This window comes from Mesoplodon densirostris, chromosome 11, assembly GCF_025265405.1.
Source record: "Mesoplodon densirostris isolate mMesDen1 chromosome 11, mMesDen1 primary haplotype, whole genome shotgun sequence".
In the NCBI taxonomy this organism is placed as follows: Eukaryota; Metazoa; Chordata; class Mammalia; order Artiodactyla; family Ziphiidae; genus Mesoplodon; species Mesoplodon densirostris.
Window position 1 is genome coordinate 67,212,125 of NC_082671.1, and position 26,730 is coordinate 67,238,854.

The window sequence follows — 26,730 nt, forward strand, 5'->3', positions numbered from 1 at the left end:
GGGGCCTGCGCCAAGCAGTTGGGTGGGGCTCTGAAGGGGAGGGCGGAGATTATGGCGTAAGGGACTGAGGCGGCTGGTCACGTGAGGGGCCTTGGTCAGAGGACCAGGCGGAGTCAAGGTCGAGACAGCCCTGATGGGGAAGGGGGAGGGTCCGGGGAGTTGACTCCACCCCCGGAGCGCAGAGGAGTGAGTGATGAGTGGCCTCCTCGACAGCGATTCACCGTCTTGGCCCCTATGTGGCTGCCCCGCTGCCCACGGGTATGAACTTGAATTGGTCCTGTTGGGAATAAGAATTAAAAGTGGAATTTTCCTACGCCCTGCCTGGCCTGAGTCAGGAAGCTGTTGCCCTTTGGAGAAAGGGTCCAGAACGATTCCTCACCTCTCCTAAGGCGAGCAGATCTTTCTTCCACCAAAGAAAGCCTGGGATCAGAGCCGATTTCTTGTGAGGCAGCATCCAGGAAAGGGTGCGTGAGCTGGGTCAGGAAATCAAAGGGGGAATTTCGACCCTGTGTGCGTCTGTTCCAGCTCCAAGATGGAGAGAGCCTTTTGTCTCTGTGGCACGCATCATACCTGCCCTGCCTCCTCCAAAGGGTGACTGTGAAGATCAGGCGGGATACGTTATACCAGAATTGCTTTTAAGACTAAAATGTTGTATGTATTCTTATTTCCTTTAAACTTCACCAATAGCACCAGAGGGCTTCAAACAGAAGGATGTTAACATCTTCTGGACTACCTACCATATTTCATCAAATTTAAGATGTTGTCAGTTGTAAAATGCACCATTTTAAAGTGTAACTCGAAGGAAAAAAAGTTGCCAAATAAACGGACATCAGTGGTAAGACGTATGCTTATTTCAGAAATTTTTTTTTAATTTTTTTTTTTAGGGTGCACCAAGCATAATGCAAGATCTTCCCGTGACCAGGGATCGAACCCGTGTCCCCTGCATTGGGAATGTGGAGTCTTAACCACTGGACCACCAGATATATATATACTTTTAAAGCATGACAATAGGAATGGCGTGAAACAGTGGAACAAGCACCGAGGTCTAGGCCCTGTTCTGCCTTGGTAACTAAGTGTACAACCTTGGGCAAGACGATTATGCTTTCTAGACTTGTTTCCATATCTGTTTGAAGGAAGAACTAGAACTCTTAGGTTTCTTTCAGCTGTGGTATTTTATGATTCCCACACTGCTCTGTCAGTCAAATCTTCTCACTTCCCTCCATCTTGGTGTGGCCTTGCCGTTCTAGTTCGAGTCCTCATCATTTTACTTGAATGACTCCAAGGGCCTGCTGACCTCTCTTCCTCTAGTCTTGACTCCCCACCATTCACCTATACCTTGTGCTCACCCTACAGAATGTTGAGGACCCAAACACAGTTGCACGTGATTGTCACATTCAAATTCAGAGAGATAATATACAGGTAGAGTTGTGTTATTTGCTGGCTATAGAAGACAGTGTGAACCTCACAGAGAGGAAGGATTGGTTTAAGTTTGAAAAAAACAATACAAGCTAGTGCTTTAAGTTTAGCTCTTAAGTCTTCACTGCAAAAAAGGCAGGTCTCTAGGCAAGATAGGTCCACTCCTTTCCTAGATTTGGTTTTATGCCTTCTGGAAAAAGGAGGGTGAAAGCTAGGAAATTAATTGAATGAAAATAGACATTGTTTCCATTAGAGACAGGCTATGCAGAGCACAGCATCCCTCAAGGTAAAGTGTGATAGCTCCATCACTCATTTTGGATACAAAACTCCAGGGAATAATGACGGGGGTCCAACTTCATGCCAACTGAAGATGAACCGACCTCACAAAAACTTTTCCATCTCTAATTTCTGTGTCTACTTCTTACCAAGATGGCCCCTGCCTCACCCTCCACACATGGGTGAGATGATGTAATAGCTAATTTGGCCAAGGATTGAAGAGCAAAAATAAAACACAGTTCAGTTATTGTTCAAACAGCAATGTTTAGTTGTACAACACATAAAGTCTAGCAACATTTACACAACCAGTTTGAGTGTCTGTTTGCTTACTTTCAATTGGGAAAATTAACCATAATGTCACCAAAAGGTTGGCTGGGACTGGTAACATTTAAGAAATGGGTCGTTCTTGCATCCCCTAGGCTTGGGCCTCTTGCTCCATCAGGACTTGGTTGTAGATGAATGGCCCGCAAGTCACCAGCCTTTGAGCAAGTTGTGTCCAGGTAGAAATGGTGGGGCAGTGGGCAAGGGGTATTCCATAAAGACATAGCGTGTGGGGCGGTGGCAGCCGACATTCGCAAACATTCATGCATCTGATGCGGGGCTGTGCCCTCCACTGGGGATTTTCCACTAGCCTACAGTGACCAACTGTGGCCAGGCTGATTCATTACTCACGTTAACGGAGTGGGGGAGGGGTGGGGTGGAGTAGTCAGGGTGGGTGGGAAGAGATTCCCTCTTATTGCTAAGTGGACAGAAGGGTGCTTTTTTCCTCCTAGAGTTCACATCCTGTGACTTTCTGGAGTTTTGTGTGTGCATTTAGTTCTTATTTAAAGTTTGAGGATAAGGAAGTCAACTCCAGGAATGTCTCAGGAAAACCACGCTCCCTAAGTGGCTGCATTACGGGGCAGGGAGGGTGTGTGACTGCCCTCTGGGCCAGCCACAAGCAGTGATTTTTTAAAAAGTGATCCTAGCCCTTGCTCCCCCAGATCTGTAGTGACCCATCCTTGTAAATAAGCTTTGAGCAATGAAGGAGACACCCTCGTCCCAACTTGGGGCTCACATAGCTGACGTCAACAAATCTGACAAGCAGAAAAGTTGCTTTCTTGACCCTTTAAGGAAGCCAAGAGTAGCTCATGCAGATGAATGGACAGGGAGCCATGCCACTTCCCTTGGAGATGGTTACAAGTAGCCGGTATGGGTTTGCAAGGGCAGAAGGAGCTCTTGGTGAGCTTTCACCCTACAGATGGGCTAGGACCAGCTGACACAGACGATGGAGGGCAGTGCTGGCGAGAACTCCATTCCACTGGGAGGATAGGGGGTGGTTTGGATGAATGGAAGAAGCAACTGCCCTAAAGGGGCAGCCGGCCCCTCCCACCGGCTGAGGGCTGAGAGGGGCCGTGGTGTTGGCTGGACACGCACAGCACTAAAAAAGGGCGTGGCCCTGCAGCAATAACAGCTGAGAGGAATGGAGGGAGGAGCGGCGCTTGAAATGGCCTTCATTCTGCAGTGGGGCAGGGGGTGGCTGGCACAGGTGGAAGGACAGTGCCCAGGAGGCCTTCTCCCTGCAGGGGGGTTGAGAACGGTTGAGGGTGTGGAGACCAGCAGCTGGCAGCAGACATATAAGACAGCTTCTCCAGGGAGGCTGAGCTCATGATTTAGGGGCACCCAGCATCAGTCTCCTACTCAGCCTCTCCAATGCCCCCCCATCACCCCGAGACCTCCCCCGCTAGGCCGAGGTGTCTAGTCCCACGTCTCCATATAAGCCAGGAATCCCTCTTCTGTTGAAATGTGGCAACCTCTGGGCTCTGACCCTGCCGCTATTCTATCCTGCCTCGAATAACTTTGTGGGTGAGGGAAGATGTGAGTTGGATTGGTAAGGAGCTTCCAGGAAAGACTGTGACCATGGTTTTGGGCCACTGGCAACATGATCACCTGCCTCTTTCTCCTGGGCCACTGAATCTTGGTCTTAAGTCTATGTGTTTTCCTAGCACCTGAGTGATAAGGGACTATAAACGCTGGGATCTGCAGGGGGCCAGTAAAACACCTAGGGTTAGACCAGCAGATGGAACAGGAGGTCGTAAGAGGTTACTGTAAACTGTACCACTCGTTTTCCCTTGCCTAAGGCTAAACTGTTTCCCCAGCCCCAACTTTCAGCCACCTTACAGACTAAGGAGAAAGAGTAACTTGTTTGTAAAACAACAGGGGAAACATGCATTAATAAATACAGGGCTGAAGGGAAAGGCAAGAAAAGGCTACATGTATGATTGTGGGTATCGCTGGGAATGTCTACAGGGGTCAGGAAGAGGAATTGGGGAAAAGCAGAGAAAGACAGACAGAAATGTAATTAGCTTCAACATGAGAGAGAGAGTGAGACAGAGAGAGAATAGAAGAGAAGTAAAGTGCGGGGGGTCAAGTATACACAAGAAGAAGAGAGAAACAGAAGCCAGCTTTAAGTAGGAAGAATCCTGATAGAGAGAAGGGACGTGTGGTTTAAAATGGCCAAACTACCAAGAAAGACAAATACTGTATATTGTTCTTGATACTTCTTTAGACTCAGTTCTTCTAGAACTTAATGCCTAAAACAGGTTGTCTCACTTGACCAGCACATGCTTCTTTAACCAGTGGGCACCGCGTAACTCGCTGTGTCTCCTCCTTTGCTGGGCTGCCCACAAGCTCAGGGCCATTTTCAGCGCTCAACTGCAGAAACTTTCTTTCCCATGCCTCTCTATAAATCCGATTTCTCTTGAAATCTCAGTTTGTACTGTCCCGTGATTTAAGCGATGATTTTATTTTAAGTGGCCTAAAGTCATTTTTGGAAGTAGACTGGGCATAAATCCTAAATATAGAAATGAAGCTAAAGTGGATTAGGGTAAAAAGAAGTGAAAAGTCAGAGGGGGCAGAATGAAGGAAGGAGGGAAAGGGGGGAAAGGAGAGAAAGTGGAAGCCGAGGGGAGCAAGGCAAGGGGAGTGCGGAAAGCAGCAGTCTTTGGCAGTGACAGGTGGTAGCTTTTGGACAGTGAACGCGACACAGACCGAAGGGTGGAGCTCTCTCCTCCACTTCTAGGTACTGCTTCTTTCTGCAGGAGCCCAGCTCTGGCCTACTTCTCTGCTCTCCCCTGGCCTTTCTTTTCCCAGATAGTCCTAGCCTTACCCCAGACCACCCCGGACTTACAGGGAGGGTTAAGTCATCCACTCCCCGTCCCCTCCCAGGTCTAGCTCCACAGACTGTCCTTGGAGAATCTCTGCAGTACCTGTTTGCAGGTGGGTTTCAGAGGTAAGAAAGTGTTACCTGTGGCTCACCTGCTCCCATCATTTTTAAATGAAACCTCCCCCAGACCACTTGAGTGAGGCACACGGCTTTGTTCTGGGACACAAGGAAAGGAGACAGATAATGGACAGCCATGGAGGAACCAAACTTACAAGGGACTTTCCAGGGAGGGCAGTAAAAATACCTCACCCCTGCAGAGGCGCGCGCGCGCGCGCACACACACACACACACACACACACACACACACACACTGTAGACAAGATGCTCCACAATTACCAGATAGGACACACACACACACACACACACACACACACACACACACACACACACACACACACACACACACACACACACACACACACACACACACACACACACACACACACACACACTGTAGACAAGATGCTCCACAATTACCAGATAGGCCTGTGGGACAGGAGAGAAAGGAAGAAGGTGGTTGGTGGTGGTTTGGGGATGTGTGTGCGTGGAGAAGTGGGTATGTGTGATGATACAGAGAAAGGGTCATCATGGGTTACTGTCGTGGCTTTCCTCTGTGTCCACGCTCACCGGAGGGAGGCCTCCATTGTCATTGAGCCGCTTGGCCCTGTAGGTCTCATAGTGGATGTTGTGTGTCACTTCCTTGAGGTCCTGGAGGTGGGTCCTGAAGGACACAGGGTGAGAAGAGACAGGGATGTGATTAGGGGCGGGAGGAGGAAGAGGGGACCCATGTCTGAGGTCCACACATCACATCCATGGCCTGGACCCACTCCAAAGAGCCAATGATACCTCTTGAGCCCCTTTTCCTTCGAGTCGGGAGCTGGGACTGGAGCAGAAAGCTCTGTCAGAGAGACCTGGGGACTGAGGAAGTGGATCTGAACAGATGGCCTCCATACCCCAAATAATTAAACCTGCCATCTGACGGGAGGGGTGCATCTTACCTGATGACAAAGTCTCGAAGCAGGGCAAACTCACAGTGGTTGAGGTTTTCCACTGTGAACAGAAAAAAAAAAAAAAAACAGGTGGTCATTTCACTAATGCAGCAACACCAGCAGGTGAATTTCTGTTCAGGTCATGGAGGCATTTAGGAAGGAACCACGGGTCAGGCTATGGTCACCCTTTCAGAGGTGTGCTCATCTTGGCACTTCAGTGCACTGGATTTTACTCATTGAACAAGTATTCATTAAGTAGCTACAGGGGCACAATACTACTCTAGACTCTGTGGAATAAGCACTATTATATTTCCCATTTTATAGAAAAGGAAACTAATACACAGGGAGTCTAAGCAACCTGCCAAAGGCCTAAGACACAATTCCTATCTCTAAGGAGCTTATAATCTGATTGGAAGACAGTACCACACATAGAAAATAACTGCGCCATCTTAAAAAGGTCATGATGGCTTGATAAATTTAATTCAACATAGACTGAGTGCCTACTATTTGCAAATCACTTGCCAAAGACTGTGGAAGCAGAAGAGGATTAAGTCACAAACCCTCTTGTCTCACAATCTAATGGGTAGGACAGATATTCTCATAATTCAAGGCAGATGATGAGAAAATGCTATTTAAAAAAAAATCCCAACAAAGGGTCATAGAAAAATGAGAGACAGCACGATATAATGGGATGAACTTGGTTTTGGAATCAAAATATCTGGGTCTAAAATCCAAGTTTCACCACTAACAAGTCACGTGATCTTGGACAGGACACTTAACCTGTCTGAGACTCAAGTACCTCAGCACTTGATGTTCTGAGAACAGCCACGCCTACCCTGCTCCCTTCTGAGGGGTATCATAATGCATGTGATCAACTGAAGCGATTCTCTGAGAACTTTCAGAATCATTGTGACCTTCTCAAGGTCACAACGTTCCTAATAAAATGAAAATGGCAACATCTGAACAACCCTTCAGGAGTTTTTCAGATCATGCCCCCTTTCATGTGAAAACCTTTCTCCGTTTTTTCCGATCCTTATTAATCTCTCCATGTTCTGAACTCCTTTGACCCTCGAGCTAGTGCCTCCCGGTCAGGTGCTAAATCCATCTTTTATTGCTTCCTGCCTGTGAGCCTCATCTTCCCAATTCGACTGTAAGCCCCTTACGGCAGGGTCTGGCTGACACTCATTTTATATCTTACATCCTAGGACTGTGCCTTGACCTATAGATGCTTAATAAACAAGCAAAATTGGCCAGCGGCCAGTTCTTCAAGAAGATGCACTGAATTACCTTCAATGATCCCCCAGGGAGTTTTTCTGCCGAGGACCCGCTTGCCATTCACTTGGTACTCCTTGTCACTTCCCACTACGGCGAAAGGCATGCTCTCCTGCTGACAAACCAGACACACGTGCATGTCATCCTCCTACCATCTGGGCCTCCAAGGGCAGGATGGAGTACGGTCCTGGGCCTCTAGCCTTGAACTGCACATTTCTGAAGCTCATTCAGTGATCCCACTGATGGCAAGGGCAAGGCTCTTGTCTCTTAAAAAGAGAACTGGACTGAGAGTCCGAGGGCCTGGGTCCAACCCCGATGGCTCCCCTACCTAGCTGGTTAACCTCAGCAAGTCAGCTTTCCTACAACTGGAGAATGCTTCATGCTCTTCAGCATTTTATCAGGTTTGGTTTGATTTGGAACAACTCTGGGAGATAGCCAGGAAAGACAGACCTCTTAAACGACACCTACACAACTGACTGCCAAAGTAACTGAAGCTTTACACTGTCTCCCCCACGGGCAGAGGCCCACACCCGCTGACCTTCCAGAGCTCAAAGGCTGCTTTCTGATGTGCGTTGGCCCCCCTGCTCCACCAGGTGTCTGTTCCCAAATCCTTTTGCCTGGTGTGTACTTGTTGCTGCAATTGGATAAATTAACTATTATATAAGCTGAGGACATATCAGTGGGGAGAGTTGTTTCTCTGAAAATTAAGTTGAATGTTTCAGAAAGACTCCATAAAGGTGAGTTGCTTTTGCATTCAGAGCGGACTTACCTTCAAAGAAGAGGGCTTGTCTCTCTATGAAAAGAATGTTTAATGAATGTATTAAAACACTTAAGATTTATATTAAAACATTTATTTTAAAACATTTAAGATTAATATGTTTCATTTTTAAAATAATTTCTTCACTTCAATTGATTTTTTCAATTAACTGACCAACTACCTGTCTCAACTACATCAGGTAAGGGGCTTCTACCAGGCTACCACACTTGATGAAGAAGGAGACCAAAGCAAATGAGTGATTTGTCCCAGGTTATAGTGGTTAATGGAAAAGCTCAGACTAGAACTCAGGATTCTGATGTAGAATCACGGAATAGTAGAAGATTAGAATTGAGAGGGATCTTAGAAATCACATAGGTCCGTGGTTTCCAAGCCAGGTTTCATGAAGCCTTAAGATTCCCAGGAGAAGGACTTCCCTGGTGGTGCAGTGGTTAAGAATCCGACTGCCAATGCAGGGGACACGAGTTTGATCACTGGTCCGGGAGGATCCCACATGCCGCAGAGCAACTACGCCCATGCGCCACTAGAGCCCGCGCACCACAACTACTGAAGCCCACGCACCTAGAGCCCATGCTCCACAACAAGAGAAGCCACCGCAATGAGAAGCCTGCGCACCGCAACAAAGAGTAGCCTCCGCTCGCCACAACTAGATAAAGCCCGCGCACAGCAACGAAGACCCAACACAGCCAGAAAAAAAAATCCCAGGAAATACCCTAGGGGCTGCTCAGAAGGTAGGGCTGTGCCTGTGTCACTTAGCCAAAGTAGCTCTATTTTCGTGTTTTACATATTGGAGTCTGTCTGACATTTAATTTTTTTAAGGGTTCTTCTAGGGGAAGAAAAAGAAAAGAGCCTATTAGCCTCTGAATTTTATAGAAGGGGAAACTGAGGCAGAGCTCTGATAGAGTATAGATACTTTGGACCCCAGCCTGAAGCTTTTCCTGCCTGTGCCCTTCCATCACCCCATACCTTGGTTTTACTTGGCCCTGTGGGGGAACGAGAGGCTTCTGTGTGGTCTGGGGATGGACGGGAGCACTGGCTTTCTGGGTGCAGGGTTCACAGTCCTGGCCAGCACCCCAAGTCCTCATCCTCTCCCATGACACTTCTGGTCTGGGTCAGGCAAGGTGGGGCAGGGAGTATGGAAAGGGAAAAGCCGGTTGAAAAACAGAAGTGGTACATGATACACATCCCAGGGGGACTAAGGCGGGCATCCGTGTGATGAACAGAGTCCCAGGCACCTACCCGGATTTTGTCATTCTCTGTCTTGTCCTCCAAATCCTCATCAAATTCCTTCTGGGGGTAGAATTCAATGCCATTTACTTCAAGCTCCTTTCGAACCTAGAGGTGGGAAGGAGAAGCATGGTAATGGGAGAGAGGGCTATGTGTGCGTGTGCATGCATGTGCAAGTGTGTGCATGCTGAAGTCAGAGGGATTAATGCAGTCTTTGATAATCCAGTTGTCTCTGAACTCTGAGGCCCTGGGCAGCAGGAGGATCCTGAACATATGGGAGACCCAATCCTACAATTACCATAGCCCACCCCAGCCTGTGATGGGGTAAGATTAGGATTCAGACAAGCAGTACAGCTGGGAACAGATTCCACATGGGCAGCGCTCATGCCATACTTGTTATATTCCTGTTTGCAGGGAAGAGAGGTGCATCGTCCCCACCCCCAGCCTCTCTGTTTATCCTCTTTCAAAGCTCGGCTTAAGTCTCCTCCTCCAGGAAGCCACCCAGTATCTTTTCAGTAATCTACTTGACTGTAAGTTTCTTAAAGGCAGCAACTGTCTTTATACTTCTTCTGCATCTCCCCAACCCCGTCACCTTTGTGTCCGACACAGGATGGAGCTTATGGAAAATAACAATAAGGACGAGCAGGCAGTTGATTAATTAGTCCTCCAAGCAGCCTAACAGTGAGGAGGGGTTTCTCATGTTCATGGTGATTTATGTGTTCAGAGGTCTTTGCAGGTAAGTTTGGAAGGCAGGAAAAAGGCTAGAGCTGCACTAACTTCTCTTCACTGTCGGTCCCCAGATACCACCAGCCCAGCCTCGTTAATGGTTGAGTAGGGGCTGGGTGGGAAGCGGGGTAGAGGGTGGATATAATAATGAAGGATAGGAGAGGGCTTGGACCAGAAGAGGGGAAGGCAAGGATGGGGACAGGAAAAGGAGGAGGGGGCCTTCTCACCCTTTGCTTGAATTCAGACTTCTCCTCCAGGGTCATGGTGTCAGCCTTCGCGATGACAGGGATGATGTTTACAACTTTACTGAGGTGTTTCATGAACTCCAGATCGAGAGGTCGCAAGCTGGGGCCCAGAGAAGGCAGGGTGTCAGAGCCACCGTGCCTTCCCCCACTCAGCCACTGCCACCATTCCAGGGGCACCCTTGCGACAGGAGGACTGGGCTGGGAACTGGCTGAGGCCAAGAGGCTGCTCCCTTTCCTATCCGACACACATCCACCCTCTCAATGTGCAGGAGAGACCCCGACTCTCTACCCACACATGGTCCACCACCTCTCTTTCTCTTCCTTGGCTCCCAAGCACATCCTGCCTTCTTTAAGCCCCACTCGAACCACGCCTTCATGACATCTTTTCTGACCTGAGATTTCTTTCTCCTGGGAACAGCTGTGGACTGCTGCCCCTACCCAAACGTCCTTGTGTCACGGTTACACGTGTGTGTCTATTCTGCCTACAAGACAGCACTTTTTGACAGGCCTCCTCCCAGCCCCCAGTTAGTCCTGCAGGGGTCCATCTGGGGGCCTGACCCCTCCCCCATCTGCGGGGCCAGCTTCCTCTGGACTCTGGGGCCCCAATCTGGCTCTAGGTTGCAGTCTAGGGGACTCATTCAGTCACGCTATCTGCCGGCTTGCTCTGACCTTGGGTCCAGGTTCTGGCAGGGATAACGCAAACTTTTTGTCGAGTTCCTGAGAGCCTCCTTTGAAAACCTGCTGAATATCTGATTCCTCCAAAATTGGGGGCCTGCCTTGCTTGTGCCATCTTCTCAAGAACTGAACTAAGCTGGGCTTAGTGATAAATTACGAGACACCCGCCCTCTGCTCGCCTACCTGGATTGCTCCATTTTTTCCTGGTACTCCCTATCATGTAGCCCCGCCTGATACTCAACAACCAGAGCCCCCAGCATGCTCTGCTCATTGCCAGTCTTCATCTCTAGACACCTGGCTCCCCATGCTGAGCTGGCCGCCCTCCAAATGCCTACAGCTGGGTCCCCACCCCGCAAACACCAGCCCCAATCCAGTAGCCCAGCCCCTCCCCATGTCACCCTTTATACTGCCCCCGACCCCAGGCTTGTGCAAAGCAGGTATCTCTTGAACAAATGAGGAGCATTTTGCACACATAAACCAACTTCTCTCTGCCGGCACAGTCGTGCTGTGGTGCTAGAACAGCAATGGGCAGCGTAGGGTCTGATGTTGGTCAGCTTCACCCTCCTGGCAAGAAACTCTGGGGAATCACCGGACTGTAACCATACTGGGGCCCATCTGGCCCTCCCCAGCTGAGTCCACGTAACGGTTACCCACTACAGGTTGGGCAAGATGATGCAAACTAAAGCCAGGCCCAGCAATGGGGGTGGGACTGGTACATACGAGTGTCCCGTCGGGGAGATGAAGTAGAGACAGCAGTGGACACGTGTGTCAGGGATGCGTTTCTTCCGGGCTATGTTCACCTCCTCCTTCAGGAATTTCTCATATTGTTCATTGATGTATTTCTCAATGGGCTCCCAGCTGGGGGGTGGGAAGAAAGCAGATGGATGTCCCAGAAGGACAGGACCTGGGAGCTCACCTTAGACATGGTCAGGTAGCAGTCCCCTCACGTCCATCTCATGTCCTACCTCCCCTGGTGGGTCTAGGTTACCTGCTGACTATTCTCCCTCTGCCTCCCATGGATGGCTTTCCTTGTGAGCAAGGGGAGAGCTCCCCTGGGGACCTAGCTCTCTGCCTGGGCTAAGGGAACCTGCAGAACCCCATTCCACTCCCGACAGCAGCACACACTTTCCCCACATCCATTACTTATTAGCTGGGCAGCTCTGGGGAAATCTCTGCCCCTCTCTGAAGCTGTTTTCTCATAAGTAAAAAGAGAGTAACAATAGGTGCCTGGCGAGATTCATATAAGAATCAGAAAGAACAGGTATAGTATTTAACAGAGCAATGGCACATAGAAAGTACTCAGTCATGGCAAAAATTCATTGATAACAATGAATAATAACCCTTCTCTGTCCAGGAGTGTGTGTATAGCCAGAAAAGAAGGCAACCAGCCACTTCTCTAAGATCAATATAGCCAGTTCCTAGGTGTGCTGCTGAGGGTCCTGTCTGGGGCAGACCCCAGTTTCCTCACAGAGGCACAACTGTCACCATCCCTGTCTGGGAGCAAACTTCTGCCTGGAACCTTCTGTAAAGTGGGGAATGTCACTTGCCATCTGGTTCTACAAGGATTAAGTCATTAGTCACTGCAGTCGCTGACCTACAATATACCCTGAAAGGAATTCAGAACAAAGAACAGGATAAGGCTCTCTGCACTTTGGGAAAACGGGGAAAACAGGCCCTTAGATAGTTCTATTTCAGAAAAAAAAAATTTTATGGACCCAAATCCTTGCACCTTCCCCTACTTAGAAAAGCACTAAAATCTTAACTGAGATATCTGATCCTCGTGATGAGCCTTTTGCTGAGATGTTTGCTTGACTCTCCGTATCCCCCAGCCAGAAGTCACACATATATTGCCTCTCGCCCACCTCTTCAGAGCAGGTCCTCAGAACCATCTGAGAGTCTGTCTCCCAGGCTACAGTCCTCAGTGAGACAGTGAATGAAACCCAACTCACAGCTCTTACGTTGTGCTTTTTTTTCACAGTCGACCCTTCCGTCTATGTCTGGGCAGTGTATTTCACCCCTTCTTGGCTGGACGCTGACTGCAGCTTTACTCTGTGGATTCCCAGAGGCAAAGATTCTCCATGGAAACTCCCCTTCCTCTTGTTTTCCACCCATCCTCTCTTTGTCCAGGGCTACAACATCTGGCTCTCAGGCCAAGCTCCCTGCCACAGCCTTCAGGTCAGCCTGGATTTGCACCCCAGTTCCCCTTGCTCTGCCTCTCCTGCCTATTATGACAGATCCACTCCCGTCTCCAGGCAATCCCTCGGCTGACATTCCCTCTATACTGTCCCCCTCCACCCCCATACCTGGGCCCCATGTGGACCTCTTGCCTCCTGACAAAGCCCCTCCCCTCTTTCAGCAAGTCTTCCCGCTTAACCCCTCAGCAGGGAGGGCGCAGACGGTTCTCAGTGTGAATGAATCTGCGCCACATTCAGTATCTGCCTTGCAGAGTCTTTAGGGTGGAAAATCTCACAGGCAGACATACCAGTTTTCATTGTTGATCTGGTCTCCAAAGCCTGGCGTGTCGATGACAGTCAGCTTCATTTTGACACCGCCTTCCTCTATCACTGAGGAGTGAACAGAAAAGGCACCAGGATGCCGCAGAGCAACTAAGCCCATGCGCCACAACTACTGAGCCCACGTGCCACAACTATTGAAGTCTGCGTGCTTAGAGACCGTGCTCTGCAACGAGAGGCCCCCACAAGAAGCCTGCACACCGCAACAATGAGTAGCCCCCGCTCGCCGCAACTAGAGGAAGCCCGTGTGCAGCAACAAAGACCCAACGCAGCCAAATAAAAATAAATAAATAAATAAATTTCTTTTAAAAAGGCACCAGGGAGGTCACTCCTCCAGCTGACACCAGGTGCCCTACCAGCCGGGGGGGAACTGGGCTCCTTCCTTCTGCAGGACTGATTATTGGAAAAGTCGAGTTCAGGGTCTTCAACACCTTTGTCCATGCTGTTCCCTGTGCCTGAAATGCCCTCCTTACCCCTTCTGCCTGTCTAAATCCACCCAGCCTTTGTCATCCAGCTCAGATCCTACTTCATTCCTTTCTAATTCCCTCACCTCCTTTCCTGGACTTACAGTCTAAGGAGTTGGCTCCCTCGTGTTTAGGGCTTAATTCTATTCTGTCTTGAGGTTGCCTTTCATCTCATTCCCCAAGAAGCCCCATTCTTTCCCTTTCCTGGCAGAGGCTCCTCTGAACAATGCCCATCGGGGTCCCTGCCTGGTCCCCACCGTGCCCGATAGCTTTGATCTCCACTGTCTTGGGAATCTTCTCTTCCCGGTTCCAGCTGGAGGCCTTGCGGCTCACTTGGGATTTGAAGAGGGTGTTGACTAGCGTCGACTTGCCCAGTCCACTCTGACCTGCAGCAAGACAGGAGGAGGATGAGAAAGCAGGGAGACCCCATGCCCACCCACCGAGTCTAGTATCTCTCCCCTGAGCTTACAGAATTCTAGAGCTGTGATCCAGGCCCTTGACTGACAGCTCACTGGGGAGGCAAGGGGCTGAGTAGGGAAAGCGGGTGGGTGGGAACGGTTTCCTACTTACTGGTGAAGGACCTGGGGGAATGTTAGTTGGATTCCACATTCTCTCCTTCTGGAGCCCCAGGACCACTGGGAAAGGAACAACCTCTGCATTTGTCTCGTGTAGTGGTTTTCGGTTTGGTTTTGTTTTTGCTTGACCTAAGTTTTTAATATTTAATCATACTAAAAGTAAAGACAGAATTACTTGGCATACTGACACTGCAGTTCTGCAGAAGATTTCATTCCCAGGGAGAGTTCCGCACTAAAAAATATTTGAAAACCACTGGTCTGAGCAGTGCTTCTCAAACATGCACAAGAATCACACCGGCAAGCCTGGCAACTAATGAGCGGCACTGGCATCCCCTGGATGCTTGTAGGAAGTGAGGTATCCCAGGCCCCACCCCAGCCCTATGAATCAGAATCTGCATTTTAACAGGACTTCAGATGAATCAAATGGGCAATAAAGTCTGAGGTGTGCTGGTCTAGAGCATTCCTGTCATATATTAGGAAATGGGCCCGGCAGGGGGCTGGAGCCTAAGGTTCTAGACTCAACTGTGCTTCTTCCCTGAAGCCTTGGACTAGCCATGTTTGCTCCTCTGGGTCTTAGTTTCTCTTTACTGATAGGACGGTGGGGAGGGAGGGAACTGGATGAGACCAGGGATGGCAAATAAGGTACATTTCTCAATCCAACTGATCAACTGGCAGTAGCCACCTGCCTAATATGTTTAAAAGGCTACCTCTGGGCTCGGTACTGACCGCGCGCAGTGACTGACCCGTGACGAATGCCACAGGCACTACCGGGGAGAGAAGTGGCCCAGCTTGCTAGAACTGGCGGTAGAGTGGTGAACAAGACATCATCCTCACCCTCAAGGAGCCATTTGGTGTGAGGGAGGCAAAACATAAGCGGACAATGCCAAAGGGAATCTAATCCAGTCTCTCTGGGATCGAGGAGGACTTCTACGAAGAAGCAATAACTAAGCTAAAACCTAAGAATGACTTCAAATGACCCATGAGAAGCTGGGAGGGCGGGTTGTAGAGAGAGTGAACAGCATACACAAAGGCTAAGAGGTAGGAAAGAGCATGGCAAGTCCAGGAGAACTGTTCCTTGTAAGTGAGCAGTCGAATGCTACATGGGAAGTGGTAAGAGATGAGTGGAGAGGTAGTACCAGGCCAGGCTAGGAATTTAAACCCTTAAACTTATGAAAGATTTTAAGTAGGATGTGTGACTTGAGTTTTGCAGGGTGGAAAAATTATTCGGTCACTGGTGGACAATGGATTGAAGGAGACAGGAGACAGAGAACCAGGAGAAAAAGAAGTTCGCACCAGAAAGTAAATCAACTCATGTCACCAAGCACAATGTTTAGTTTAGCCGATGTTTTTTACAGCAAGACTTTCCAGATGATTTACACTCTGGCCTAGCTCCTTATGTTTGAGCAGCACTGAGTCAGGTGGCCCTGGTAATTCAGGGGAGAGATCCACTCAGCCTAGGGTGGTAGCAGTGGAGATGGAGAGAGGTGGACAGACTTGAGAGATATTTACCAGGTAAAATTGACCGTATTTGATGATTGACTGGATTGGGGGATAAAGGAGGAGGAAAGAAGGATGATGCCCAGATCCCAGTTTCAGCAACAGAGAGAATATCTCACTGAGATCAGGCAAAGGCCCCTCTCTGCTCTTACATTCTGTGACCCAGTGACCCTACTTAGTGACCAGTGTCCTGGAAATTCTCTCTAAGCTTGAAAGCACACAAAAGATCAGAAAGAAGACCGCCTTTCATCCGATCCTCCCCCAGCTCTTGAAGGCAGGGGAGGACACTGGTGATGCCCCCCGTGTGCCACACACACGAAGGCAACTTGAGCACAGCTGCAAGGCTGCCTGTGTACAGCCAGGTGGTGATGGGGCCACAATGACCACCCACCCACAGCTCCCACCCTTGGATCGGCCAGCCTGAGGGGAGAAAGGGGTCAGGCCTTTGTGATCAGCACAGTGAGATCTTTCCTCCGAGAAAGAGCTCATTCTAGAGAAGCCAGGGCTGAGGCCGTCCTCGAGAAAGAATCGGGATCCTGGGTGCTGCCCGCCACCAGGGCCTCCAGGGAACCCACGGCCTCCATACCAACGACCATGATGTTGAAGTCAAAACCAGTCTTCATGGTCTTCTTGCGCATCTGCTCGATGATGGTGTCGATGCCAATGTAGCCCAGCAGGTTGGGGTTGATGCTGACGGGCTTCATGGGCACTGCCGGCTTAGGCCTGGGCTCAGGCACCAGCTCTGACATGGCTGTGTCCGTCCTGGTCTCCGGGAGCCCTGAAAAGCCAAGGTGGGAGGGGTGGGCTAGAGGAAAGCAGAGGTCACATGGAAGGCACAGTATTATTCTCTGGATACAGAACCATACAGAGTTGGGCCTGGAAGGGACCTTACATGTCATCCAGTACAGGTCTCTCATCTCACAGATGAGGAGACTGAGGCCTGGGGGGAAAGGGCTTGCCTAAGAACACAGAGCAAGTCAGATGCAAAATCTAGACCAGTACCCAGACCCTCCAGTTGCTGGGGCACTTTCATATGCATCTTGCTGCTCCAAAGAACCACATCTGTGTCTCTAACCCAGGGGTTTCTCCACCTTGGCACTATTGACATTTTAGGCCAGATAATTATTGCAGGGAGCTGTCCTGTGCATTGTACAATGTTTAGTGACATCCCTGGCCTCTACTAGATGCAGGTAGTAGCCCCCTCAGTTTAATGCCCAAAAATATTTCCAGACAGTGACAAATGTCTCCTGGGGACAACAGTGCCCCAGCTGAGAACCACTGATCTAAGAGATGTCTGGGGTTATTCCGATCTGAGTCCTGCCTCCCCCAGAAAAAGGGCAAAGACCTTTTAGGATACTGGACCTAACATCTGTTGACTGCCTGTCACTGATCCAGTTGCTTGTCTTTTAGAAGCACATGGGGAGACTTCCCTGGTGGTCCAGTGGCTAAGACTCTATGCTCCCATTGCAGGGGGCCCAGGTTAGATCCCTAGTCAGGAAACTAGAGCCCACATGCCACAACTAAGTGTTCACATGCCGCAACTAAAGATCCCACACACCGCAACCAAGACCCGGCAGCCAAGTAAATAAATAAATAAATATTTTTTTTAAAAAAAATAGGAAGTACATAGGGCTACCCCATCTCTGCAGCGTGAGCATCACTCCTGTCTCCCAGCCTCCGTGTCCCCTCTGTTCCACAAGCACTGCTGCAAAGTAAGGAGGTCTGTGCCCTGAGGTGCCCCAGACACCCTCAGAGCCTTAGTTTTGAGTCTGAGGGGGAATAAGTCTCCCCTTTTGACTGTTGGGGAGAGGATGAGACGCAAGTAGGGGCCATCACTGACCTAAGATGACATGACACAATGTGTTCTTGGGATGGTGGGTGGCAAAAGAAAGGGGAGGCTGAAATCACAGCCCTTCCCCAGTGGAGAAAGGAAAACATCCCTCTGGGTTTGGCAGATCATGGGTATATTCACATACAAGAGAAATCTGTGTGTTTCCTCATCAGGCCACTGTCCACCAGGGTGGGTTTCAGGATACAGCAACTCCACTTCCCTCCCCGTAAAACGGGGGTGTGTGGTGACGCGGAAAGAGCCTGGCTCTGCTGCTTGCCAGCTTTGTGGACTTGGGCAAACCACCCCCCCTTCCCATGCGCCTGCTTCCTCCTCTGTAAACTGGTTAGGATCGCGATTAAGGCTGTAGTGACCACTGCACACGAGGTATATGCCTAGAAGCGCCTGCACAGCGCCTCACTGTTCCAGACCCTCTTGCTCCTGTCCCTTTCAAGTTCACAGCCTGTCAGGAGGGGAAATGAAGTGGTGCATGTGAAAGCACTTGTTAAAGGGAGGTGCCCCAGATACTAATTACACAGCACAGTTACTGGACTCCACGCTCTCCAAAGGCCCTCCTCCAGCTCTGCCATTCTAAAATCCTATGGTTCATGGTTACCACCCTGCAGAGTCTCAGGCTCACAGAGAGAACTGATGGAGCAGCAGATGGGAAAGAGGGTGAGGGGACAGGAGTACCTCCCTCCCCCACCCCCAAACCCAGCCAGGAGTCTGTTCTTGTACCCCTACCACCTGGTCCTTCCACTGGTCCTGGCAAGACTCTCTCTCAATTGGAAACCATTCTTTCCTTGTCACTCCCAAACACAGCCAAATCTGACAAAGTCTCAGGACCTCCCCAGGGTCTGGCGTGGCTCCCTCCTGCTTCCCAGGAAGCTGTTGCTAGCCAGGCGGCCCCAGAAGGCAGCAAGATTGGCTCAGCCCTGCAGCAGCTCTCAGCAGCCTGGCCTCCACTTCCACTCTGCACATGGCTCCCGGACCCAACTCAGCACACCTGCACTGGGGGCCAATGTCCCATTTTCCCTGCCCAGCTGCTCACACGGCTGGCCCCATTCATCTCCCTCATGCCTCCACAGCCAGCCCATTTGGTCTCCACAATCTGTGTTGTGAGATAGATTCATCGGTGTGTATGTGTGTGTCGGGCAGGCAGGGACTTACCTCATTTTACAGACCTGGAAAGTGAGTCTAGTATTTATTTATGGGAGTTTTTTAAGTATTTTTATAAAGTGTGTGTCCTCACCATGGCCTGCTCAGCCCTGGTCTGTCAACTGCAGCATCTTCAAAGATCATTCCCAAAAAGACAGACCCTGGTTGCAAGAAGGGGCCGGCCTACCAGATTCCCAGGCAACTTCTAGGGGCTACAGCAGGCCCGCTGCAGGTCCAGAACGGGAGCAGATCTCACCTTCATTCTTCTATCAAGCACCTACGAGCACCCATAGAGCTCCTGCTGGCAAGTTGCCCCTCCCAACCACATGGCAATTACAACCACCCATCAGCCACAATTACTGCAAACCTGTGGTGGGTCACTGTGTTACAGCCTTTGCTGGAAGACCCTTTGCCCACTCCAGCCCCTAGCTAACTCGGACTCTTTTTTCACCATTCAGCCCAGGGGCTACCCCTCAGGAAAGCCTCTGCTTTCCCATCTCGTGTGGATGCCCCTCTTCTGTGCTGCCTCGGCCCCCTGACTAACTTTCTAGTCATCACATTCATGCATTCACTCACTCCATCCCATCCATCCCATCCAGGCCTTTCCACATGCTGTCAAATGGGAGACTACTCCAGCCAAACTTTAGATTAAATGCCAAGGACACTTTTGGACCCCAGACAAGGTCCTTGCCCCCAAGGGCCCACTGTTTGGTGAGGGTGCCTGACAAGTACATAAAGCCCTCCAGGGCACAGGACAAATGCAGCTCTGGAGCTGAATTCTGTAGCTCCATCCTCTGCCCTTACAGCTCCCCTGGTCCTGCCATGCCAACTCCAGATGGCCCATACTTGACTCCCAGCTGGATGACCCCTGTGAGCCTCAGTGTTCTCCTCAGGAAAATAGGTACAGTACCTACCTTGCTGGGTTGCTATGAAGCTTATACAAAAGCATGGACATAAATTACCTGGCACTGAACATATGCCAGTTCCCACCCTTCTTCAGGGCAGGAGCCACGTCTTATTGATTTCTGTGCCCCAATGAACCTAGTATAACAAGACACTCAGCAATGAATGAATGAATGAATGAATGCATGCAAGCCTCACTGCAAGGCACATGTTACTTCAGAGCCATCACTTTTCTCCTCCCTCAGATGCTGCTCCCTTGGCAGAGCAGCTGACCTCCACCCAGCAAATGGCTCTTGTGTGGGCCACAGTCACGGAGGTAGACTCTGTTATGAGACTTTCTCCTTCCCCTGCAACAGGGATTGGAGGGGGGCTCCCCAAGGGTGGGCAATAGCTCAGGATGGGGTCACAGCAGGATGTAACTCAAATATGCCATCCTGCCTAAGTGGTTCTTGGGGCTCCTCTTAAGCTCCCAGCTCTCTCAGGGTCCCTGGAGAGGAGGGGATCTGTCTGCAGCACCCCCTGCCAGGAGCCACCTGCCCATCAGTGCTCCAGGAAGAGACACTGTCCACCCCACTCAGCTCTAGCTTAGTCCCCACAGAAACAGCACCTCCCACCATCCCCGTGCCAAGCAAGGACCCTGGTGCTTTCTTTTACAGGCAAATGAATGGCTTTGTCTTTGTCTGGCCCAGGGACCCCACCCCTCTGTTGGGAAGGTGGCAGCAGGGGGAGGGGACCTTTCCAGAATAGCACCTTCCTCCCTGGCTTAGTGGGGATCCAGGGGATGGGGAGGCTCTTCCATGGGGAGCTGCAGATCTTCCCCAGCCCCCAGCCCCTAGCAGCCTTCAAAACACCACCCCCACCCGCAGAGGCAATTCCAGTCCACCCCAGCTCCAGCCCCCGGCTCTCAGAAAAGGAATCACAAAAGATATCTTAGTACTTTCCCATTCACAGAAGCAAAGGGCCCTGGGATACCCCTGCCTCCATCCCAGTCCTCTGGAGGCCAACGAGTTCCCTTGGAGACCACCAGCTGGTGCCTGTCTCAATGTGCGCCTGTGGGGGGGGAGGGGTCTACGTGTCAGCGCACAGGTCTCTTGTCTGGCTGTAGGTGGTCCTGATACCTGTGCGTGGTGTGCATGTGTGTGCACTTCTTGGTGTGCTCCAGTGTGGAGCTTTCTGTGCGCATCTGGGTGCCTCCTCGCTTCCTCAGGGCTCTCTGTATCTCTCCGCGTTTCCATATGTGCATTTCTCCGGGCTTGTACATCTTGGGGTGTGTGCCACCGTGTGTGCGTGTGTCCGTGCGTATGTCACCGCGCATGGGTTCCTCAGCGCATCAACCCTCCCCGGGTAGCATCTCCAGCCGGGCTTTGGGGGCCGCAGCCTCCTCCCGGCGCGCGCCGGTGGCCGCGCCGGCCTTCCTACCTTTGGACATGAATCCTCCTTTGTCTCCGTTCCTCCGGGAAGATGCTCAGGGCGCGGGGCTGCAAGGCTGAGCTGGACGCGGGCTCCTCCTGGGCCGAGCAGACCCTGCAGCCGGGCCTCGCCCCTCTGCGTTCTCCGCCCACACGCCCGGCCCGCGGCCCGGCAGCGCCGTCCCCGCGCCCCGCGCTGCCGCGCCAGCCCGGGACTTCGACTCGGCTGGCTCGGCGCAGCGCTGCCCCTGCCCGCTTGCACCGATGCCGCCGCCGCCGCCGCCGCTGCCACCCACACCACGTGACCCGCCCACCCCGCCGAGGGCCCCTCCCCCTCCCCCTCCCCCTCCCTCGGCGTCCTCGCCCGCACCGGCTCCCCTCCCGCCTGCACACGGGAGCGGGCACCCAGGGCCGGTTGCGGGCCGCCGGGGAGGCGCGCGGGGGCGCTGTGCCTGCAGGTTCGAGGTGCCGGGCGGAGCATGGTTCCCGCATCCCAGTCCCGGTCCCTCCCCCTCGATCCTGCTGCCGGCCTGTTACCCTCTAGGCCGGGGAGGGGCGGGAAGGGCAGGGGACCTGTGGGAGCGGCGGGAGGCGGTGAGCGCGCGAGAGTCACGCGGTGGCTGGGTTGCTGGGCTGGTTCAACGCGGTTCTGCCCGGACGCGGGTGACTGTAGAACCCTGCGTGATTCAGGAGCCCGGGTTCCAGGCCTGGCTCTGGGTTGATGAGCCCTGTGACCTTGAGCTAGTCAGGAACTTTCCTGAGCCTCAATTTACCCGTCAGAAAAATCATCCTTGCATTCAATCAACTTGAATGGACAGCATATTGCCAGGCCTTGAGGGGACAGGAATAAGGATCATCATTTCTGCCCTCAAAGAGCTCTGGGTCTGGTGGGTCAAGACAGAAAGCTGGACTGTCCTAATGCAGGGGGTGGGGTATGCACAGGGTACTGTGGGTGCAGGGAGGTGGGCACCCACCGGGTACTGTGGGTGCAGGGGTGAGGGCCCTTGGTGGGGGCCAAGATGGAAAGGCAAATATAGGTGCGAGGGAAGAAGGGAAAGCAGTCTATGGAGAGACCCAGAGGCAAGAGCTGCATGGTGCTGGGGACAACAGAGCTCCTGGGTGCACCAAAGCAGGGAAAAGTCCAGACAGGGATATAGAGTTAAGAGGCTGGAGAAGTCCAAAGCCTTGGAAGCCAGGCTAAGGAGCTGGACTTATCAAAGAAGATAACAGTGGGTCACCAACAGCTGTTCAGCAGAAAGTGCTGCCATGAAATATATGAGTCCCTGTGGCAGTTGTGTGGAGGGTCAGGGGGTGGCCTCACAGGGACAGGAGGATGGAGAGGAGGGGAGAGACAGCCAAAGACTGAGGAGGTTGATCAACAGAGTTGGAATTAGACTGGATGGGATGAAGGAGAGAGAAAGATGAGGAAGAGGAGGATACCCAGGTCTCTGGTATGGTGCCTGCAGCTGAGGGAGTGAGATCAGGGAGGGCAGAAGTCAGGAAGAAAGGGGCTACTTCTAGATATGCCCGGGAGTTGTCTGGGTAGAGGGGTCCGGCAGGCCACTGGCTGTCTACACCTGCATTTTGAGAGAGAGGGCTGGGCTGAAGATGGAGGGAGAGCTGAGGTCCCGTAGGGAGGAGGGAAGACCAGAGCCTGGGTGGGCTCCCCCAGGCTGAGTGTGCAGAGGGCAATGAGAAGGGGGCTGACAACCCCCAACGCCAATTAAGCCACTGGACTGGATGCTTTCCAAGCATCTGCCAGACCCAGAATCTCTGAGCCTTTGAAATGTTGGGAATGAGACTGCCCAAAGTAGAATTCCAAGATCTGGGTTCCCATTAGCTTACTGCTATCAACCAGCTGTGTGACTTTAGGCATGTCACCGCCTCTCTAAGACCAAATGAACTTCTAGCCCTTGTGTTGACCTGTTTTTACTTCTATGTAGGACTTCCAACCTACAAGTCCCCAACTCACCTTTCAGGACTAAAGGGCTGGGGGTAGGGGACTGAGAAAAAATTCCAGGTGAGGCACCTTTTAAGCAACAGCCATCTTCCTGAAAGGCCGACTGGGGATGATTTAGAAAGTCTTGGGTGAGATCACTATTCACATCTAGAGGAGCCTGGCAGTGTCGACTGTTAGACAAATCACCACTTACTGAAGTGCTGGTCTATGTTTTCGTGTAGGTGGTTTGCTTTTCAAGCTGGACTCACCTATAGATCACCTGATTATTTCAGCTCTTCAGGGAACAAAGAAACAATCATGGAAGATGCTAAAGGACAGACTCAGCATAATTGCTCTCCCACAAATTATCCCTGTAAACCCTCCTTCTGATGGCTTCCCTCAACCTGATCTCTGACTGGTGGGGTGGGACCCAGTTCAGGGTGCACCCCCTGTGTTCTGCCACTCAACCCCATTCCCTTTTCTCCCAGCTCATTCAACTCTGACTTTAAAGTCCCCCAGATTTATCCAAGCATAATCCAGCTCCAGGCTCATACACCCCAGCAGTCCAGCGCATCCCCAGCCCAGCTCTTCGCATTTACCTTTGGTTTCTCTGGCCAGGCCCAGCATGGTGATCTCTGTGACCCGGTCTGTGGCAGCATCTGTTGTAGCATGGTCCAGGGCTGCATCTGTGCTTCTGCTTGGCATTGATGGGTCGGTGATACTGTCTGATCTAGTCAGCTTAATGACACTGTCCAGTGCGGTCTCACCAGTGACTGGGTCTGGGGTGACTGACACAACTGAATGCATGGCTGTGCCCAGCCTGCTTGTATCCAAAACAAGAGAATCTGTAGTCATGTCCAGCTTGGCTATATTCGCCCTAACCAACACCATGGCTGTGTCCAGCTTGACTGGATCTGGTGCTGCCACTTCCCTGGCTGTACCCTTTGTGGTTGTATCTGGCTTGGCTGTGCCTGCTGTAGCTATGACTTTGCCCAACTTTTCTGGGTCTGGGGTCACCACATCCATGACCGTGCATGGCTTGGTTGTGCCTGCTTTAGCCAAGTCCATGGCAGAGCCCAGTTTGCTATCCAGATGAGGGAACTCAGTGCTTGTGTCCAGTCTAGATGTGTTTGGTGTAGCCAAGTTGACAGCCAAGCCAGGCCTATTGGTGGCCATTGTGGATAAATGTCTGGATGTGCCTGGCCTCGCTGTATCCAGAGCAGCCAAATCCATGGCCGTCGCAGGCCCTGTGGCAGGGATGGCCCTTTGGAGATGCAGCCGGGGTCTCTGAATACCCCTGGACCGGGGCTTGCCTCTTCCTGGAGAAGCTCTGGTAGGCACATGGGCGGTCATTGGGACAGGGTGCCTCTGACCCACCAAGCCTGGCCCTGCAGGACCTGGTGGACCCTGAGCTAACCGGGATTGGAAAGGCAGGGTCAGGCAAGAGCTCACCAGGGGCTTCTCCACCGCAGACATCCTGTTGGGCTTGGCTAGACCTGGGCGACCTGGGTCCTCGGAGTGGACCCTGTCCCCTGGCACTAGGGTCACAGATGGTGAGTCAGGAGAAGGCAGCCTCCCTCCTCTGTAGGTGGCAGCCTCCCTGCCCGGGGTAGACACCTGTTCCCAGTGAGAAGGTAGGGGGCCCAAGGGCCATGCCTGGCTGTGCTGGCGGACTGTTAGGGAGATGGAGCTGAGCTTCCTGGGTGCCAGGCTCCTGCCAGTCTCCTGTGGGGGCACACTCCATGCCCTAGCTCCAAGGCCTGGTCGGCCGGAAGCCTGTGGGCTGTGGCTCTGGGGGAAAGCATCAAGATGGATGGTCTTCTTGCGAACAGGGATGAGAGGCGACACCCCTCCAGGGAGCTTTGAGGGGCGGGCAGGGCGCCCCAGTAGGTGGCTGCGGGAGAAGGAGGTTCCAGCGCCTGGGGCTCCATGAGGCTGCATCGCAAAATCGCGGTCCACCCAGCTCTTTTGTCTTCCCCTGATCAATAGAGAAAAGGGGCCAAGCAGGGGTGAGGTGCTCGAGCCTGCAGGTGCTGGCCTTCCCCCTCCTGACTAGCAGCTAGCACTCCTCTGAAGAGGCCTTGTTTGGGGGACTGTCAAGTCCTCAGTGGAGAACACATGTCCCTTCCTACAGCCCTCCTACAGCCCCCACCTGCTACATGCCTACACACCTCACACACATGGTCCCTCACACACACACACCTACCGAGATACCAGGCGAATGTGGAAGAATGTTCCAGCAATGGGTGGAATCCAATGAGCAGGCTGCCCCGGCATGAGGAAACCTCTCCCTTTGCAGGCCTGAGTGTGGCCCCTCTCTGGCCAACTCCATGGAGGTCACATATACATGTTCAGGAGCCCCAGTGGAGGGCAGTGGTTATTGGAAGCTTATCTGCTTCTTCCAGAAGGGGCCAGAGGACTCTGAGTTCCCACACACAGCAGCCAAAATAGGAGTTCAGGCGCCCAGGTAGGAGACCAAGAGATGACCAGTTTGGCTTGGGAACAGGGTCTGCGCCTGAGGCTCCTGCCCGGAACCAGGAAAGAGCCCTGGGCTGGCCTGCTGCTGGAGCTGAAATCGGAGCCAGAATCGGAGCTGAAGAGGGCCCTGGATGAGGTGAGGCTTGGGAAGTAGAGAAGTAATGAGCATTCACAGGGTACTTGTCCAGTGAACAAGCCACAGTATCTGCCCTGGGGGGACCGGCCATCCCCAGGGACACCAGACAGTGAAGCAGGCAGAGCTATGCTGGAGGTGAGCCTTGTGGGGGAAGCATTAGCTCAGCCTTTGGGGTTAAAGGAGGGAGGCTGGGCCTGGGCCTGGGGGAATTCACACAGAAGGCCCAAAGGTGAGGAAATGTGGTATCTTTCTGAAAATCCTCCATGGGGCTCCCAGGCTGTATTGTGGTGGAGGGGCGAGACAAGGCTGCAGGTGCGCTGGGGCCCAGGCCAGGCCACAGTGATGCTCAGGCCCTGGAAGATGACCTGGTCAGATCTGCAGGTGGCCACTCCAGGACTGTGTGATGGCCAGATCAGGGGGAAGAGAAGTGGAGGCAAGGAGGGAATTCCCTGGTGGCCTAGTGGTTAGAATACCAGGCTTTCACTGCCGTGGCCCAGGTTCAATCCCTGGTCCGGGAACTGAGATCCTGTAAGCCTCACAGCAAGGAGAGTAGCGAGTTGAAACACTCTGTGAGCTGGGGGTGGGGCTGGAGAAGGCTGAATAGCACAGAGGAAGCAGCAGCAGGACTGCCAGGACAGGGCGAGTCAGGGAGGGGGCATCAAGGACTCTGGCTGGTGGTCTACATGGATGAGCCATCTCCCGAGGGGGGTCCACAGCTCCCAGACGGCCAGCTGGTGCACACTCTGGGCTCCATATAACCCACCCTCTGGAACAAAGTTGTTTCTGTTGCTTTCAGCACAGCAGGTGGGGACATGATACTGCTGAGGGGGGCTGGCAGCAGGGGCTTATGGGGGGGAGTGTGATTTTATGGCTAGGGCCCTAAAGTTTGGAGCAGGGACGGGGAAGGCAAGACATTGGAGGGGTCTTCATCATCTTTCACGGTGGCACCCCAGCCCCTCATCCCCATCCAGTCACATATTTGTACCCAAGGCTGTCCCTGCCTTATCACCTCCCCACTTGGCTT

At 52.1% G+C, this 26,730-nt stretch overlaps 1 protein-coding gene across 4 annotated transcripts; it reads right to left on the bottom strand.

Moving 5' to 3' along the window:
- Positions 1 to 3,185: 3,185 nt before the first annotated feature.
- SEPTIN3 (septin 3) lies at positions 3,186 to 25,033 on the bottom strand. 4 transcript variants are annotated; one of them, XM_060112125.1, is made up of 11 exons: positions 23,692 to 25,033; positions 16,442 to 16,633; positions 14,041 to 14,169; positions 13,289 to 13,370; positions 11,527 to 11,664; positions 10,114 to 10,231; positions 9,173 to 9,268; positions 7,174 to 7,273; positions 5,896 to 5,947; positions 5,525 to 5,618; positions 3,186 to 3,251 (listed from the first exon to the last, which is right to left on the bottom strand). In XM_060112125.1, exons 1-11 carry the CDS (start codon positions 25,031 to 25,033, stop codon positions 3,186 to 3,188), a joined length of 2,409 nt encoding a protein of 802 aa, XP_059968108.1. The 4 variants fall into 4 exon arrangements, with proteins under 4 accessions (XP_059968108.1, XP_059968110.1, XP_059968109.1 ...); XM_060112127.1 differs by lacking the exon at positions 16,442 to 16,633; XM_060112126.1 differs by lacking the exon at positions 14,041 to 14,169.
- Positions 25,034 to 26,730: the final 1,697 nt, after the last annotated feature.

Bases quoted from the DNA above. Each gene is read 5' to 3' on its own strand.
- SEPTIN3 (XM_060112125.1), bottom strand. From the start codon at position 25,033: ATGCAGCCTCATGGAGCCCCAGGCGCTGGAACCTCCTTCTCCCGCAGC. The intron at 7,274-9,172 runs GTAGGTGCCTGG...CTGGTTTGTCAG, and splicing joins CAGAGAATGACAAAATCCGG to CAGGAGAGCATGCCTTTCGC. The intron at 3,252-5,524 runs GTGAGCGTGGAC...ACCCCCCTGCAG, and splicing joins ACAATGGAGGCCTCCCTCCG to GGAGAAGGCCTCCTGGGCAC.